This window comes from Oncorhynchus mykiss, chromosome 2 (assembly GCF_013265735.2).
Source record: "Oncorhynchus mykiss isolate Arlee chromosome 2, USDA_OmykA_1.1, whole genome shotgun sequence".
Lineage (NCBI taxonomy): Eukaryota > Metazoa > Chordata > Actinopteri > Salmoniformes > Salmonidae > Oncorhynchus > Oncorhynchus mykiss.
Genome location: NC_048566.1, coordinates 84,251,813 through 84,270,101, shown reverse-complemented (window position 1 = coordinate 84,270,101; position 18,289 = coordinate 84,251,813). Strand labels below are relative to the sequence as shown.

General features: G+C 44.8%; 1 protein-coding gene across 12 annotated transcripts in view; it reads right to left on the bottom strand.

Annotated features, from left to right (window-relative positions):
• The window catches only part of LOC110497999 (homeodomain-interacting protein kinase 2), a 113,061-nt gene that overhangs the window by 21,031 nt on the left and 73,741 nt on the right, over nt 1-18,289 (bottom strand). For 9 of the 12 annotated variants that reach the window (XR_005038553.1, XM_036957209.1, XM_036957232.1 and 6 more), the window contains exons 3-7: nt 13,250-13,373; nt 10,866-10,988; nt 7,411-7,509; nt 1,619-1,803; nt 1,272-1,434 (exon numbers count right to left, since the gene is read on the bottom strand). Coding sequence is in view for 11 of the 12 variants with exons in the window: in XM_036957209.1 (XP_036813104.1) it covers nt 1,272-1,434; nt 1,619-1,803; nt 7,411-7,509; nt 10,866-10,988; nt 13,250-13,373 (694 nt within the window). In the remaining variant the exon portion in view is untranslated. The remainder of the gene's footprint in view (nt 1-1,271; nt 1,435-1,618; nt 1,804-7,410; nt 7,510-10,865; nt 10,989-13,249; nt 13,374-18,289) is intronic. The other 3 variants (XM_036957222.1, XM_036957254.1, XM_036957262.1) reach the window with 1 other exon arrangement.

Below are 18,289 nucleotides of genomic sequence, written 5' to 3'. Positions count from 1 at the left end.
CTGAGAAGGGTCAACATAGAGAGAGGCTTCCTAAGTGACAAAGAATCATGCTTATTTAATGTTTTCAATATTGAAATGTTGCTTAACAGTCTAATGATGAGTAGTTAAGGGGCAAACTGACATTTTGTCTCTCGACTTCCCTAGCTTGACTCCACATCGCTATCCTTATTTAGCAGCCATATTTCTAAGGTGTCAGGCACTTGAAATATACGCTGTAAAACTTGTGCCGTATTTATTAGGGTAAACCATGGCAAACTAATATTCTTGTTGGATAAGTTTAGGTAGTCCCTCCCTGTTTCAGTCCATTTTTCTTCCGTTTAGTGCCTCAAGAATACTACCCTGGGCATGGGGAGACCATCAATGAGGCCTAAGTAAGGCTTAAAGATGGCCTTGATATGAACAAATGCTTTTAAAGACACACAGTGCGCTCAAGTCTTAAATCAAATCAAATGTATTCGACAACACCCAAACTAATTACTGTCTTTTCATTAAGCCTGCGTGGTTGAAAATTCAGAGACGGCATGTTCATTTTTCATTTTGCACTTCTTAGCGAGCTCGATGAGCACCGTTGGAGATAATCAATATGCCAGTGTGGGATTCATCATGCACAACAACGAGAGAGCCTGCAAACAAATAAACTCTAAGACGTTTAAACGTTCCACCATCTAAATAAATCACTAACGTAGCACTGCCTATATCGCCCTGAACCAAGGCGCTCGGAGAAAACATTACGTTAATCCATTTAAATTCTATAGTGAAGTCTAGTTTTACCTCATTCTGCACAGAGTGGGTTCTGTAACAGTCAATATAGTATGTTTGGTGATAAAGAACACCTATTTGTAAAATGTTGGTAGAAATGTTACACATAGGGAGGTTCAGGACCTCTCTACTGTATGTGTAACATCATAGTAAAATAGAGGGTTGTATTGCAAAAGGAAATAGCAAAAGGGCATTATACTGAGAAAGAGGTTAATCTGTGGACATCGGAGGGTTAAGATCAGAATGAATGGTGGATTGGCCACTGTGGCTGAAACTCTAGCGCTTGAAAAAAGTTATTTAACTACAGGTACTGTAGATGTTAGCGAAAGAGCTGTAAGTAGCAGTATAAGTATTGCTGTCTGTTAGTTTACTCCAATTAGGGTAGGGATGGTAGGGTCAGGGGGAGAAATGTATAGAAACAAATATATAAAAAGAACACTGTTGGTACAACCTGGGTATGAATGGTGAGGAGTGTGTTGAGTAAAACCATCAACACTGTGTATGGTAGGTACCTGGTTGTGCACAGTGTTGAGCTGGTTGTTGAAGGTCATGGTAAGGTTGGTAGAGGTGCTGGGGGCCACGTGGGTGATGAAAGGGGTCTTGCTCTGGTTGACTGTGTCATACATGCCCACACGACGCTTACAGATGTCCATGTTCTGGAAGCAGGACTTGACACTGTGAAGAGAGGGAGGGGGAGAGAGGGAGGGAGGGGGAGGGAGGGAGAACGGGAGAGAGAGAGAGAGAGTTACATGTGCCCCAGTTAAATATTTATCAGTTATGACTTTCTCCAGATAATCTGTTCCTCCCAGCTAACAGCTAACTGTCTAAATGTGAAATGTGAGGGGATCTCTAGACGTACTGTGTGCTGTGGGGGAAGTCAAGGAGGTGGGTCATGGTTACGAATGGGTGATTGAGGGTCTCGATGGGGGTGATCCGTTTGTCCGCGTCGATCGTAAGCATCTTGGTCAACAAGTCGATGAACTCTCTACGGTCTGCCTTCTCCGCCAGCATGTCACTGCCCTCCAAATCTGATGTCATATTCACCTGCAAACAGACCCAACACACATACACTTTTAATTATCATTTCAAAGTCTGCAGAGGGTCTTTTGCAAATGACACCCTATAATCCCTTTATAGTGCACTACGTTTGGCATTTTCCACCATAATTTACAAATAAATTCATTAAAAATCCTACAATGTGATTTTCTGTATTTTTTTCCCTCATTTTGTCTGTCATAGTTGAAGTGTACCTATGATGACAATTACAGGCCTCTCTCATATTTTTAAGTGGGAGAACTTGCACAATTGGTGGCTGACTAAATACTTTTTTGCCCCACTGTATATAGTGCACTACTTTTGACTAGAGCCCTATGGGGCCTGGTCAAAAGTAGTGCACTATATAGTGAATAGGGTGCCATTTCAGAGGCAGCCTGAGTGTTGTACTGTACTGTTGCTGCAAACAACAGGAAAAAAACTGCAAACTTTTTATATAACTATTAAAAAACACATACAGTAATGGGTGTCGACATCAGTGTCACAGGACAAAGTGATAACCATTCACCTTACTGACATTACAAACATTTCCACTGGTATTCATAACAGAGTGGAGCAACTTAACTTCCACTAGCGTCGTCACAGAGAGTTTTATCTACTGCCCGAGAAGTGAAAATAAACACAAAAATAAACCTGATACGTATTGCTGTTTGCTTATTAAAAGAGACACAAAGGACACCTTCTGAGCAGCCTCTGAGCACCTCTAGAGCTGACATAGACACAACTTTATTTAAATATTCTAGATTACTTCTGGGAGACTGCTTTCAGAGCATAATGTTGGTTCATCTGTCCTAAGCATTCTAGCTGAGGTTTTTGAAGAAACACTGGACAGCAGTGCAGCAGAAATCTCCTTGGGTGGAAAGTTAGCAGTGTTTGGAGACAGAGGCAGGGACATAGGTAGACACAAAGAGAGAGGTAGAGGCTGAGAGATAGGTAGAGGCAGAGAGAAAGGTAGATGCTGAGAGGGAGGTAGCGGCAGAGAGAGGTAGAGAGAGAGAGGTAGAGGCTGAGAGAGAGGTAGAGGCAGAGATAGAGAGCGAGGTAGAGGCAGAGAGAAAGGTAGATGCTGAGAGGGAGGTAGAGGCAGAGATAGAGGTAGAGAGGGAGGTAGAGGCTGAGAGAGAGGTAGAGAGAGAGGTAGAGGCTGAGAGAGGTTGATGTAGTGCGAGAGGTAGAGGTAGAGAGAGAGGTAGAGGTAGAGAGAGAGGTAGAGAGAGAGGTAGATGCAGAGAGAGGTAGAGAGAGAGGTAGAGGTAGAGAGAGAGGTAGAGAGAGAGGTAGAGGCTGAGAGAGAGGTAGAGGGAGAGAGGTAGAGGTTGAGAGAGATGTAGAGGCTGAGAGAGAGGTAGAGAGAGAGGTAGAGGTAGAGAGATAGGTAGAGGGAGAGGTAGAGTCTGAGAGAGAGTTAGAGGGTGAGAGTGAGATAGAGGCTGAGAGAGAGGTAGAGGGAGAGGTAGAGGCTGAGAGAGAGGTAGAGGCTGAGAGAGGTAGAGGCTGAGAGAGGTAGAGACAGAGGGGGGGTAGAGGCAGAGAGTGAGGTAGAGGCAGAGAGAGAGGTAGAGGAAGAGGCAAAGGCAGGGGTAGAGAGATATAGAGAGGTAGAGGCAGGGGCTGAGGCAGAAGCAGAGGGAGGTCGAGGAAGAGTCACAGGCTGAGGAGGCAAAGACTGATCTGATCTGGAGCAGCCCACAGCCTTCAGTGGCATATCTATGTCTGGGGTACAGGGACACAGACAGGGTCAGGGATAGGCATGCTGTTTATTGGGATTACCATGACAAGATAGTGGGCCCGTTTTTCATAAAGACACACGGCTTATCTCTGTAGCCCTGCTACAGAGACGATCTGATGTACAGCCAGTAAACGCCAACCAATCTGATTCAGTTCTCATTCAAGTTATTCAGGCTCTGTCCCTAACCCCTCCCCGCCTCGCACATCAGCACTTGGCGTGATAAAGGAATAATCTCTGGAATGAGGTGAGGAAATAACCACACTGTCCTCTAAGAGGGAAAGATGACTTTGGGAAATGCGCTCGGTCGCATTGCAAATATGTCGCCTCGCCTCTGTATGTCTGAACAGTAGAAATGTACGTATTTTAATGTTACAGAGAATACCATGCATAGGTACTGTAGAGTAGATTGATTAAATGCAGAGACAGAGCAATGTCTCCATAGGAATGTGCTTGATAATTAAGTTCAAGAGCAGCAAAGCAGTAGAAGACTTTTAGCAGAACCATCACTTCTCTTTATCCTGCCACAACACAAAAACCAAAAACATTGAGTATAGTCCTATATTCAAATCAAATCAAATTGTATTTGTCACATGCGCCAAATACAACAGGTTTAGACCTTACCGTGAAAGGGTTACTTACAAGCCCTTAACAAACAATGCAAATCAAGAAATAGTCATGAAAATATTTACTAAATTAACTAAGGTCAAAAAAGGTATAAAAAGTAACACAATAAAATAACAATAACGAGGCTATATACAGGGGTTACATACAAGTCAATGTGCAGGGGGTACTGGTTACTCGAGGGAATTTGTACAGGGGACCTGTTCACCGGGAGTGCTACCTGTCCCAGACCTGCTGTTTTCAACTCTAGAGACAGCAGGAGAGATACTCTGAATGATCGGCTATGAAAAGCCAACTGACATTTACTCCTGAGCTGCTGACTTGTTGCACCCCCGACAACCACTGTGATTATTATTATTTGATCCTGCTGATCATTTATGAACATTTGAACATCTTGGCCATGTTCTGTCATAATATCCACCCGGCACAGCCAGAAGAGGACTGGCCACCCCTCATAGCCTGGTTCCTCTCTAGGTTTCTTCCTAGGTTTTGGCCTTTCTAGGGAGTTTTTCCTAGGCATCGTGCTTCTACACCTGCATTGCTTGCTGTTTGGGGTTTTAGGCTGGGTTTCTGCATAGCACTAAGATATCAGCTGATGTAAGAAGGGCTTTATAAATAAATTTGATTTGATTTGATTTGTACGTGTAGGTAGGGGTAAAGTGACTATGCAAGGATAATAAACAACGAGTAGCAGCAGTGCAAAAACAAAAGGGGGGTGGAGCAATCTAAATAGTCCGGTACCACTTCCCGTGCAGTAGCAGAGACAACAGTCTATGACTTGGGTGACTGGAGTCTTAGACAATTTTGTGGGCCTTCCTCTGACATCGACTAGTATATAGGTCCTGGATGGCAGGAAGCTTGGCCCCATTGATGTACTGGCCCGTACGCACTACCCTCTGTAGCGATGGTTAATTGTTGCCATACCATTAAGATGCAACCGGTCAAGATGCTCTCAATGGTGCAACGTTTTGAGGATCTGGGGACTTAAGTGAAACTGAACGTGAGGAGCAGTATGCTTGTATTTCAGCGATTGCTTCACTGTCAGTAACGTTATTGTAAAGTCATGCTGGGTCTCAAAGTGGTGTGGTTAAAATGTACTCACCACCCAGATGTCTTGCCCTCCCTAATTCTCTTTAGACCTCCATCAGGCTCCATTCAGTTCAGCTGGGATTGGAGATGGGTCCTCCAGAACTTTAAGTTCTCCCCACATTTCCCACGACAGTGTGGAGGCAACAACAATCTCAACATGGGCAGACGTCCCAGTAACTGACCCAAATCTCTCTCTCCAGTCCCTCTGTGCCTTCAGCTATCGTCCATTATACAAATGAAGACAGATGTCCACACTGCTTATTTATTTATCTAGCCCTGGATTCTGAGCCTGAGATTTTCTCCTCATTAGGACTGGCTCTCAGTCTACTTTGTTTCTTTCAGTAACCTTGTGTGTGTGTGTGTGTGTGTGTGTGTGTGTGTGTGTGAGCGTAGTATGGATCAGAGAGGATCAGAGTGAGTGCTGACCCTGGTGATCTGGTCTGTGCATGTTGATTTCATTAGACCACTGTTTTGTGTCTGGGAGTAGGAGCAGCTTGGAGGTATGGCCTCCTAAACTAGCTCAGGCAGAGGCACTAACTTCACTGAGCACCGCTGCCTCTGTGGCTGCACGCTATGCATGCTATGCCAGACCTGGAGCACTCTGGCTGGGCACAGGTCAACGCTAATAGTCCAGATGGGACAACAGTGAAGAGAACACGTGTAGGTTTGCATGAGGTGGAGGATCCCAAGGGCTTTTTGTGCCAGACTGTGTGCGTGTTGTGTGTTGTGTGTGTGTGTGTGTTGTGTGTGTGTGTGTGTTGTCTGTGTGTGTGTGTGTGTGTGTGTATGTGTTGTCTGTGTGTGTGTGTTGTCTGTGTGTCTGTGTGTGTGTGTGTGTGTTGTCTGTGTGTCTGTGTGTGTGTGTGTGTGTGTGTGTGTGTGTGTGTGTGTGTGTGTGTGTGTGTGTGTGTGTGTGTGTGTGTGTGTGTGTGTGTGTGTGTGTGCGTGCATGCGTGTGTGTGTGGAAGAAACTGCAGTCATATTACCTGACTTAATTGGTCATGTACATTGACAGCTCCTTATCCTCCCTTGAAGAAACAAGACATTTTTGATGCCTGGGAAATGTATCAGGGTTTCAATGCGTCATTACCTGTATGTACTGTATGTGTGCTGGAAAAACGAGTATGTTTGGGTGGGTGACAGTAAGAACAAAATATGGACAGAGACACTATCATATCATCATAATCTGCTAAATGTGTTTAGGTCTGTCTCAACTGTCTCTCCCATTGTGATCAGAATGAGCATTAGGGAGAGGAGACAAGTTGTGAGACGAGTGACATAACATATAAAGCTGTCTGTTGACTGTGCTTTCCACACCAGGGTTGGGTATGAGTCACTTTCTGGTTACTTAACATTGTAATGTGTCCTCTCTTTGCTTTATCAAACAAATGGGTTCCCACAAGTTTTCCCTCTGTAAACCTTGGCTGGTGAGAGCAGGGTCATGTACATTAGGCACCAAACAGAAGAAACCGGACTGAAACAGGCTGGCACTACCTGGACTTGTCCAACAAGAAACACCTATTTTCTTTTTACTAATGAATACAACCTAGCATAGGGCTAAAGGCTAACTCACTGAGTCATAGACACAACACTCTCTGGGTTCCCACACTGCAGCTCCTCTAACCTTCTCTGTCATGTTGTGTACATGTACTACACATACACATCCAATTATGGGATGGCCACAACATTCTACCCAGCTTAAATAAAAAAGCAAACTACACACATCAAAGACTGTGACCGAGTTGACCACATGCTCGACTCCGATACTGGTCTGTCATTTATTAAGAAGAAAAAAAGAAAAGAAGAATCAGAAATGAGGAAGGGATTCGGTCAGAGTGCAGCTGTTTTCATTTCCCTCTGAGACTAACTGCATATGCATTGGGGTGTCTGCTGCCTGAGGGTGTGTGTGTGTGTTTTTTATTTAATCTTTATTTAACCAGGCAAGTCAGTTAAGAACAAATTCTTATTTTCAATGACGGCCTAGTGGGTTAACTGCCTGTTCAGGGGCAGAACGACAGATTTGTACCTTGTCAGCTCGGGGATACGAACTTGCAACCTTTCGGTTACTAGTCCAACACTCTAACCACTAGGCTACCCTGCCGCCCCGTGTGTGTGTGTGTGTGTGTGTGTGTGTGTGTGTGTGTGTGTGTTGTATATACAGTGCTCTGAACCTGAGCCATATCATCCAGGCAGTTAAAGATGTACTTCCGGGCCTCCTTGGACTTGATCACCGTCTCTCCCTCATGGTCCTCTGGTGTCTGTGGAGAGAAGACAAGAAGCAGATGTTCCATTCAGTTCCCATCAGAGTTCCTCTAGTCTCTGAAAATATTTACATTTTCCTCATTACAGATTCATGTTAACCAGCAGCAGGACTGAGCAAGATAGCAGGACTGAGCTAGCTAGCAGGACTGAGCTAGCTAACAGGCCTGAGCTAGCTAGCTAGCAGGACTGTGCAAGATATCAGGACTGAGCTAGCTAGCAAGAATGAGAAAGTTGGCAGCACTGAGCAAGCTGGCAGGACTGAGCAAGCTAACAGGACTGAGCTAGCTAGCAGGACTGAGCTAGCAGGAATGAGCAGGTTAGCAGCACTGAGCTAGCTAGGAGGAATGAGAATGCCCTTTTAGCAACCCTGGGGTAACACACAAACACTAATCAAACAGCCATGTCTGGGGAGCAGGGCTGGCGTGGTGGAATACATACACATCTGTGCTCACACACACACAAACGTGCGCATGGACACACACACACAGGCAGGGACACACATATGCATGGAAACACACAAATACACATACACACCCACAATAATCTTACAGACCTATTAGCAGAGGAACACTCTCTGACAAAACACTGTAGTATTACAGTATCATAATGTTCACGGTTGCTGTCAAATGGAAAAACGCAGCAAGCCAAGATCGAAGTGAAGCTTAGCAATCACTCTGACAACCCTATCCCTGTGTCTGACTCAGTGAAGGGGAAAAAGTTGTTGGTTGCTAGCTATTCGATTTTCCACATGCCAACAACCATGGAAAAAGATGCAGTTGCAGCTTTGTTATAATATACATAGTAATAACTGTCTGTGACAGGCTCTTGTATAACTTGAGAGCACACACGCACACACACGTTCTCACACACACACACACACACGCAAACACACACACTTTAAAACAGACAGGTTGTTATCATCCAAACTTACTGAAAGGTCAACATTAGTATGCAAGGAGCACGCTATATTATTGGATGTCAATGTAGCATTGTTGTGTGTCATTTTGTACGGATAAGAACTAAGGCATGTGTTCTAAATGGTACCCTATTCTAGGGCTTCACAAATAATGACATTTTAATTGAAATTGCAATATTGACATGAGACTGCACTTTTTTTACGCCATGAATGTAACATTCAAATGTAATAAGGGTCCCCTGGGAAACTCTGAGTAAGACATTGGTTTCTACCCTGTCACAACAACTTCTACTATACCTGGGAAACTCTGACCAACACTTTGGTTTCTACCCTGTCACAACAACTTCTACTGTACCTGGGAAACTCTGACTAAGACTTTGGTTTTACCCCGTCACAACAACTTCTACTGTACCTGGGAAACTCTGACCAACACTTTGGTTTCTACCCCGTCACAACAACTTCTACTATACCTGGGAAACTCTGACCAACACTTTGGTTTCTACCCCGTCACAACAACTTCTACTGTACCTGGGAAACTCTGACCAACACTTTGGTTTTATCTCGTCACAACAACTTCTACTGTACCTGGGAAACTCTGACCAACACTTTGGTTTCTACCCCGTCACAACAACTTCTACTGTACCTGGGAAACTCTGACCAACACTTTGGTTTTACCTCGTCACAACAACTTCTACTGTACCTGGGAAACTCTGACCAACACTTTGGTTTCTACCCCGTCACAACAACTTCTACTGTACCTGGGAAACTCTGACCAACACTTTGGTTTCTACCCCGTCACAACAACTTCTACTATACCTGGGAAACTCTGACCAACACTTTGGTTTCTACCCCGTCACAACAACTTCTACTGTACCTGGGAAACTCTGACTAAGACTTTGGTTTCTACCCCGTCACAACAACTTCTACTGTACCTGGGAAACTGTGACCAACACTTTGGTTTTACCTCGTCACAACAACTTCTACTGTACCTGGGAAACTCTGACCAACACTTTGGTTTCTACCCCGTCACAACAACTTCTACTGTACCTGGGAAACTCTGACCAACACTTTGGTTTCTACCCCGTCACAACAACTTCTACTGTACCTGGGAAACTCTGACCAACACTTTGGTTTCTACCCCGTCACAACAACTTCTACTGTACCTGGGAAACTCTGACCAACACTTTGGTTTCTACCCCGTCACAACAACTTCTACTGTACCTGGGAAACTCTGACCAACACTTTGGTTTCTACCCCGTCACAACAACTTCTACTGTACCTGGGAAACTCTGACAAACACTTTGGTTTTACCTCGTCACAACAACTTCTACTGTACCTGGGAAACTCTGACCAACACTTTGGTTTCTACCCCGTCACAACAACTTCTACTGTACCTGGGAAACTCTGACCAACACTTTGGTTTCTAACCCCGTCACAACAACTTCTACTGTACCTGGGGAAACTCTGACCAACACTTTGGTTTCTACCCCGTCACAACAACTTCTACTGTACCTGGGAAACTCTGACAAACACTTTGGTTTTACCTCGTCACAACAACTTCTACTGTACCTGGGAAACTCTGACCAACACTTTGGTTTCTACCCCGTCACAACAACTTCTACTTTACCTGGGAAACTCTGACCAACACTTTGGTTTCTACCCCGTCACAACAACTTCTACTGTACCTGGCTTTTTCATTAGTTGTCATGCCAAACAACACCAACTATAGAATCTGAACACACATTTAATTTCGCAATATTTGGTAAAAAAACGTAATTTGATTATTTGTCAACGTCGTGCACCCCTACCCTATTCCCTATATAGTGCACTACCTTAGAACAGGGTCAAAAATAGTGCACTTTATAGGCACTACGGTGCCATTTAAGACACACTTGTGTTGAGACCTGATCAATCTTGGAAGAGAACATCACTAAGTGCAGTGGAGCAGTGAATATAGCTGTATCCAGCTGAGATATTAGTATTGTGGAGTCAGGACGTGCAACACAAAACTATGTCTGCAGATACGCCACATGACACAATACATTTTACCCAGTTAATGAGGAAAAAACAGGACAGCTCCACTGAGTCCCTGCATAGAGGTGTGTGTGTGTGTGTGTGTGCGTGTGTGTGTGTGTGAAGAGACACCCCCCAAGCTGGATTCGTCAGACCCAGTTCCAGTTACCAAATCCTCTCACACAAATCCATGTAGCTGTCATTAGGCTTTCACTTTGTTTAGAGCCAGCTATGAGTCTCACTTTGAATGCCTCACAATGAGCTTCTATAGTTGTACAGTATTGACTCCCCTGGAACAACGCTCTGTGAAACCTAACTGCTCTTTTGATCTATATGGAAAGTTTTGGTGCAACAAAAGGGCAATCATAATTTGTATTTTTCTGCGTGTGTGTGTGTGTGTGTGTGTGTGTGCTACAGGCCTACCTTCAGCCTCCACAGGGGGTAGTTGGTGGAGTCTGTGTCTCTGTTGAAGAATCTGGTAGTCTTAGTCCCTGCACTCAGGAGGTACTCCGCAGGCAGCCCCTGTGTCTGAGAGATGTATCGGATCTACAGGAGGACAAATATCAAATAACACATCAACTATGCATTCAGAGTTTCACACAATCATCCAAACAGCATTAAAATTAAGACATGAAAAATAAGACACGATTAATTGGATATTGTTTTGCCCTTTTGAGGCAAATTGATTTAACTGAAAATCTTAGTGAGTTAGAAAATCATTGCTGGGGGAAATCATTGGGGGTAATTATGCTATAATAATCATAACTCCCCAATATGTTCACTGCAGAGGGAATATGCCCAGACCCATACTGATGCAGTATCATCCATTATTAATAAAATGACAGTGTGTGACAGGTTGTGTTGTACATTAGATGTGACACATTTTCACAGCAGGGTTAACCTGGTGAGGTCATGTGGTCAGGAAAAACTCTGCCCTAACTGGCCATGAGTTTTCACCGACCAGAAAACCTATCCAAGAAAAACACCTGGAGAGATCTGATGTCAGGCAGTATCAGATGCTGCCTGGGTTTCTGTGTGTACTGTGTATGGTTAGTCCTGTTATGTGAGTGATAGGAATGAGGCCTGTGTGTGAGTGCGTGTGTGTGCATGCATGCGTCTCTGTTTGTGTCTGTGTGGTGTCTCGTCTCCTCCTCCGACAGACAGGCAGCTCCTGATCCCTCTGCAACCTCTCTGTTTATCCCAGCAGATGCCACTGAGCCACTCGCCCCAATTAGCAGCGCTCTGGTGCTCCAGAGCAACATATCTCTCTGTTCCGCTCATCTCTCTCTCTCTTTCTGTTCCTCTCTTCTCTCTTTCTGTTCCTCCTCTTCTCTCTCTATCTCTCTCTTTCTCTTTAACAAACTCACATTAGGCTCTATGGGAAAGCCTTGCGCGAGTGTTGCTCCATCTCTCAGAGCAAATCAAGCTGTTTTTTTTCACCCGTGCTGAAACATATCTAAGAGCAACTCTAATTTGCAAAGCTCTCAAATTGATGCTCTCCCCTCATCCCTGACTTCTAACTTACATTAAATTGTGACATTGACTTCTAGTGATATCTTAGGACTGGTCTTGAAGTGGACTAGTGACTCTTATATACCTTTCATACGAAGACGTTTTTCTGCCAACTTTACCATACTGCCAACTTTACCATACTGCCAACTTTACCATACTGCCAACTTTTTTCCGCCTTTTCCTTATCTGAAAGGTATTGCCGCCATCAAAGCTGAAACATTTATTTTCACCTAATGACCTAGTAATCATTTCGGTAAAGTTCTGCCTACAGCTTAATATGAAACGTATCTGTAATGCTGAGGCGGGATTGGCACACACTACGCTCTTAAACTCTTGATGATTGCTCGGCAGAACCAGTTAACCATTGTCTTGCCAGTTCTAAACTTTGCGAGGCATGTCACTTCGTGTCACAGCCAACCACTAAGCATGCACTGTTTTCTGAACCACAACTTGATGGATCTATAAAGAATTACTGTGGGAATAAATATAACTGAATTATAAAAATATTAGAATAAAGTAGGCTAACGCAATTGAAGGCATGTATCAAAATGTTTCTTACTGAAACTCCCAAAGTAATTCCAATCTATGTAACACTGTACATTTGAAGCAATAGCCTAACCGCGTGTGGTCAACTAGATTATAATTTCAGCACCGTTTTGAATGGGACAGCACCATCACACTGCTTTCAGACAATCAATGTCAGATTTGAGTTTTCACTGAATCTTTGTTTGGATATTGGTTAGACTGGGGAAATGTTAGCTACGTTGAAGTGAGTGCTGCTCCTGATCATCTTGTCTGGTTGACTCATTTAATACAAGATTCAGCCAGCATGTTATGGAGTTTAACAAGTGGATTATTGACATTTTATTAGTGTTATAATGTTTCTTAGGACCTGTCTAAACAAATTAATATTGGATTTATTTTTGATAGTGTATATTCAATGGATTTATTAAAATAGACGCCTACCCACATCGGCACTCCTCTACATCACCAGTGTGCCGGCATGCGGGAGATATAAAAGGCATTTGCAGGCAAGACTGTGGTAAAAATGGGACTGTTTTTAAGGGGATCATATAAACATTTCCCAATTATTCTACAGGCAAAATACTGTAAATCCTATGTGAAAGCAGTAATAACTCTTAGTACGCCACTGTTGCAAAATGCACACCTTGATTGATTGCATTTCCTGTTTATTGTAGCATTCAGAAACAACGTCTTTTAGCTCTTGTCTTGGATGCTTTCTCTCATTTAGGCATCACTCCTTATCTCCCCTATGGGCAGACCCTCAGACCTACCTGGTCATACTCGGAGGCCCCTGGGTAGAGGGGCCAGCCTAGGAAGAGCTCAGCGATGACACAGCCCAGGGACCACATGTCGATGGCCTCACAGAAGGGCAGGCCCAGGATGATCTCCGGAGCTCTGAGGAGAGAGAGAGGGAGGGAGAGAGAGAGACAGCATGGTTAAATACAGGCCAGAGTATTTCTGTAAGGTAAGCAATGGTACAAGAAGGGGAACCTGTATGAGTTATGGAACTGACCGCACATTGTATCTAACCTGGAAAAGACCATGACAGAGATTCAAACAATTGCAGATAAACGACCTGTGCACTGCGATTTACTTTTCTGCTTGAGCTAACTTCACGTTTACAGCGAACATGATCTCCGTAAATGTCGAGGAAATAGCTTTTAAAAGTCTATTGCTGTGTGCAGGTTGTTAATCTGCGTTGGATTAAATCCCGACCCATGTCATAACACAATGTGTTGATGTAACACTAACTTTAATGAAAGATCTCATCTGGGAGAAGCAAACAAATGAGTGACATTCATTTTCTTCAGTGTTAGGAGCAGCAGCTAACCCTCCCAAGACATCAGCAAACTGGGCCTCTATTCAAAACATTCCCAAAACAAACTTAATTAGATTACATTGCCAGCAGCAGTCTTAACGTCCCGCCCAAGATAAACTAATCAATCAGGCTGTCATTCCCTGATATGTTATCTTACACTGATCTCAGACAAGTTCTCAGGCCTTTAATGCAAACACCTCACTTGTTTAGAGAAGCTTTGAGAAAAGTTGAAGGACTTTGTTTTCTTTGATTCTCCTTCGTATGGAACTGACAGTCACGCTGTTGATCTTAGTGCTGACCGTGGGGGGGCCGGAGCTAATTGATTGATAGCCGTGCAAGAGCAAATCGGGATGTCCAAACATTGGGGAGTCTGGGTTCTGGGATAGAATATGGGGGAGAGGAGAGTGGGAGGGTAATCTAGGGAAGAATATGGGGCTTGGTTACAGTGGCCCTATGTGGAATCAATTATGCTGCCATGAAAAATAAAATCAACATATATATCCACAGAGCCAGAGCAACCCTCGTCCGACTCCGGGGCCGTTTGCAAAGGCCAGTTAAAAACCCCAGAGCCTAGTTTACCAGGTTCCTAGACTTCTGGGCCTTTACAAAACACAGGGGCCAAGTGGCCACTTCCCGACTGCCACCGATAAATAACTGGGTCTGAGTGAGCACTGAACAGGAAGAAAATCACTGTCTCGGTTATACGAATGCCATGACTGACGATTTAGAAAATTATCCCTTTTACTGTGGACTCACCATGAGCTCTGTTACACTAGACCAGATAGATTATAATGCAGTCCACTGAGCTGAAGTCTCTGATGAGCATTTCAATTACTATGCAGACTGCCTCGGTCCCCAATGAGGGAAACTCATTGTGACAGACACAAACACACACGCATGTGCCTACATGTACATACGCACGCGCACAAACATAAATACACACACACACTAGAGACACACTACTTCATCATAAAACATTATCAGCGATACATTTTAATGGCATGACAATAATTTTCTGAGCTTTAGGCTGATCATTGCCGAGTTCCCAGCGTTCCCTGCCTGTTGTGGTCATGACAACGGTGCGAGAGGAGAGGAGTGGAGGAGCACAGGCTCCAAGGCAGCCTGGGAGAGAGACAGAGAAGTAACTCCTTGCTGGGAGCCTGCTGGACAGGCCCAGACAACAGATAATGTGGATAAGAGCAGGGCTAAGAGCTGGGCTCTATGGGGCTGGGGGAGGGGAGTGGTAGTGGAGGGAATATGATCACATTTGACACATGGGACTCAGACTTCTCTCTTCTCGGATCTTCCTCACTTGTCTATTTGTGAAAGAGATGTCAGGTTTAACATTGTGAGAAACAGCTCGGACCAAGCTTTATCACGGTGGCAGACACGGGTATATCTAGCGTACAGAGAGAAAGAGAGAGAGAGAGAGAGAGAGAGAGAGCAGTAGCCTCTCCAATGAACCTAACAAGGAGAGGGCTCAGTAAATACACAGGGTGGTTATTGGGGTCTTGGGGCACACCAAGACAACACACACCTAGACAACACACCACGACAACACAACACACCAAGACAACACACTACGACAACACACTAAGACAACACACCACGACAACACACCAAGTAAACACAACACAACAACACACCAAGAAAACACACCAAGACAACACACCCCGACAACACACCAAGACAACACACCAAGACAACACATCACAACAACACACCGAGACAACACCCCCAAACGAGTCTGAAGGAGGGTTATATTATACACTCAACACACAATGAGCTGGTCCATCTATTGTGGGTTGCCAGAGCAGATAGCACTGGGCAGGACACTGTGTGCTGAGGGGAGTAAGGGAGGGAACCTGAGCTATGGGCCAGGGTCAGTCAGCACAATACTCCCTCTTCAAACTGCATGGGCTTTCACTTTAGAGAGGTATGAGGTTAGGAGCTTTACAATGAGGGATACAGAGGCTCATACACACGCACAAACACACCCAGGCACACACACACACATCCAGGCACACACACACACATCCAGGCACACACACACACACACACACACACACACACACACACACACACACACACACACACACACACACACAGTAACCAGACAAAATAGATACTATGGTACTATGGTTAGCAAATAGCCAAGCTTATGGAAAACTACTTTGTAACTTTCCGTTGCTGAAGATAAGCTGTTATTGCATACACACACACTAATGTGACACCTTTCCCCTAACTGTGTACAGTTTCCGGTTTCCCCAGAGACTTAGGGGTCTTTGCTCTCTGATTAGCACACACACACACACACACGCACACACGCCCTCTATTTGCATAAGTATACTGACACCTCTGGCCCCCAGTGCTCCCAACACTCAGGTCACAGAACCTTCTACTCCCACAAGGTCCTTCCTTGAGGTTACAGCAGCACCGCTCCCCTCCCATGCATTACCAATCTCCCTGGAATATTAGCGTCCGCTTAGCATGAAATTAATATGATACAACAACCAATCATGGGGAAATGGTCTGCGCCGGCCTCAATGTTATTTTCCATGGTTGACTGTGTGCCACGTTTGATGTCATGGAACTGTGGGTTTTTATAGCAGTCAGCTATGGACCATCCTATTTAAATTAGAGAGCAATTAGTCCTGCATCTTTAGCTGTGTGTGTGTGTGTGTGTGGGGGGGGGGGGGGGGGGTTGTGTGTGTATGTGTCTATCTGTGTGTGTGTGTGTGTGTCTGTGTGTCATGTTCAGGTCCATTAGAGCGGATGATGTAATGCTTGGATCAGTTTCCGGCAGCACCTCCTCGATCCAAGCCCTTTTCAATGATTCCACTGCCCTGGTATCACTGAGGTCCAGCTGCACTCCATCCCTCCCTTCTAATCCAACAGAACGATCACGTTCATGAAATCAAACCAATAATGCAAATCTCCTCACTGCTTCCGTGGCATGCAAAACACAGCAGCTGCTGCTGATGCAGGCCCTGGTAAACACACATCTGTGCAGCTCACACACCTCTCCTCTTCTCTCTCTTTCCTTCCTTCCTTCACTCCTCTCCTCCCTTTCTTCCTTCACTCCTTCCTTCCTTCACTCCTCTCTTCCTTCACTCTCCTTAAGGACACATAAGCAGGATTCTGTCTCCTTTAACACATAGATAGTGTAAAGGTATGCGCCCTACAGCTAGGGTTACAGCAGTGCTCCATAAGAGGTCATAGATAGTAGTGGTCAATACAGGAGATGGAATAAAGGTTGTGGGTAAAACAGTCAAATGGAAAATGCCAGGCAGTCTAGTGTTAACTGCTTACCACATCCTGGTGCTTTATGAGCAGAGCTGCTCTGCATGCAAACCTCAGCTACGTACACACTACACACACACACACACACACACACACACACACACACACACACACACACACACACACACACACACACACACACACACACACACACACACACACACAGCCACTCAGATTGTGAAGTTTGCACTAGAGGGTGGTGTCACTTTGCAGTGCAAGGCCAATACAAAGATGCCATAAAGTATGTCTTTATCAGAGTAGGCCTATTAGATCCAGCATTTGTGAACACATAGCCATTATCTTCTGGAAAGTTCAATTGACACCACATGTGCAGCATGTTCACTCCATAAGCAGTGGTACAGAAACCCCACCACCAATGTAACAGCTCTAAACTATACCTCATCTAACACATAGACAGCAGCGAACAAGCTGGACCGGACCATAACACTCTGAGGAGGTGGAGTCATGCATGTGGCAGGCAAACTGGTACAATCCTTGCTACAGTACTTTATGTGGGGGGAGGGGCGCTGTGACATCCTCCCAGCTGGCCTCTCATTGATGAGGCCGATCCCCTGGGAGCTACAGTGATGGCACAACCCCACCACAATAAATGAATGGGGCCTTTCTTCTGCCCCCCTAAACTAGGGCAGGCAGACCAGGCGGGTGGGTGGACAGGCGGGCAGCGCCCATCTCCTCTCCTCCTGGCACCTCCACCCATACCCACGCACTGCACTGCAGCTGCTATTCCCGGCTCTGACATCATGGGCAGTGGGCACGTCAGGATGCATCCATCACCCTGACCTTCCCTCAGCTCGGCTTCACTTCAGTCTCCTGGCAGTCTGGCACATCACTGGTCTGGACCCCTGCATTTACATTTGATTGCAATCAGGTTGAACGATAGACATAATTTACTTTAAATGACATCATTGCTTGGCATTGCAGCATTCACACTGGACGTTGTTTCTATTGCAATGAGTCTGAACTATAGACCTCATATTTATTATACAGTATAGCTTACTGTATTCATATATGACATCATTGGTGTGAACTGCCATTGCAGGTGGTTTATATTTCTGATGAGTTTGAACTTTTCATCACAACTCTTGGTACAACAATAACTGCTCTTGTACAATGGAGTCAAACTCACACTACACTCGACAACTGCAGTAATTGCCTATTTACTGTTACG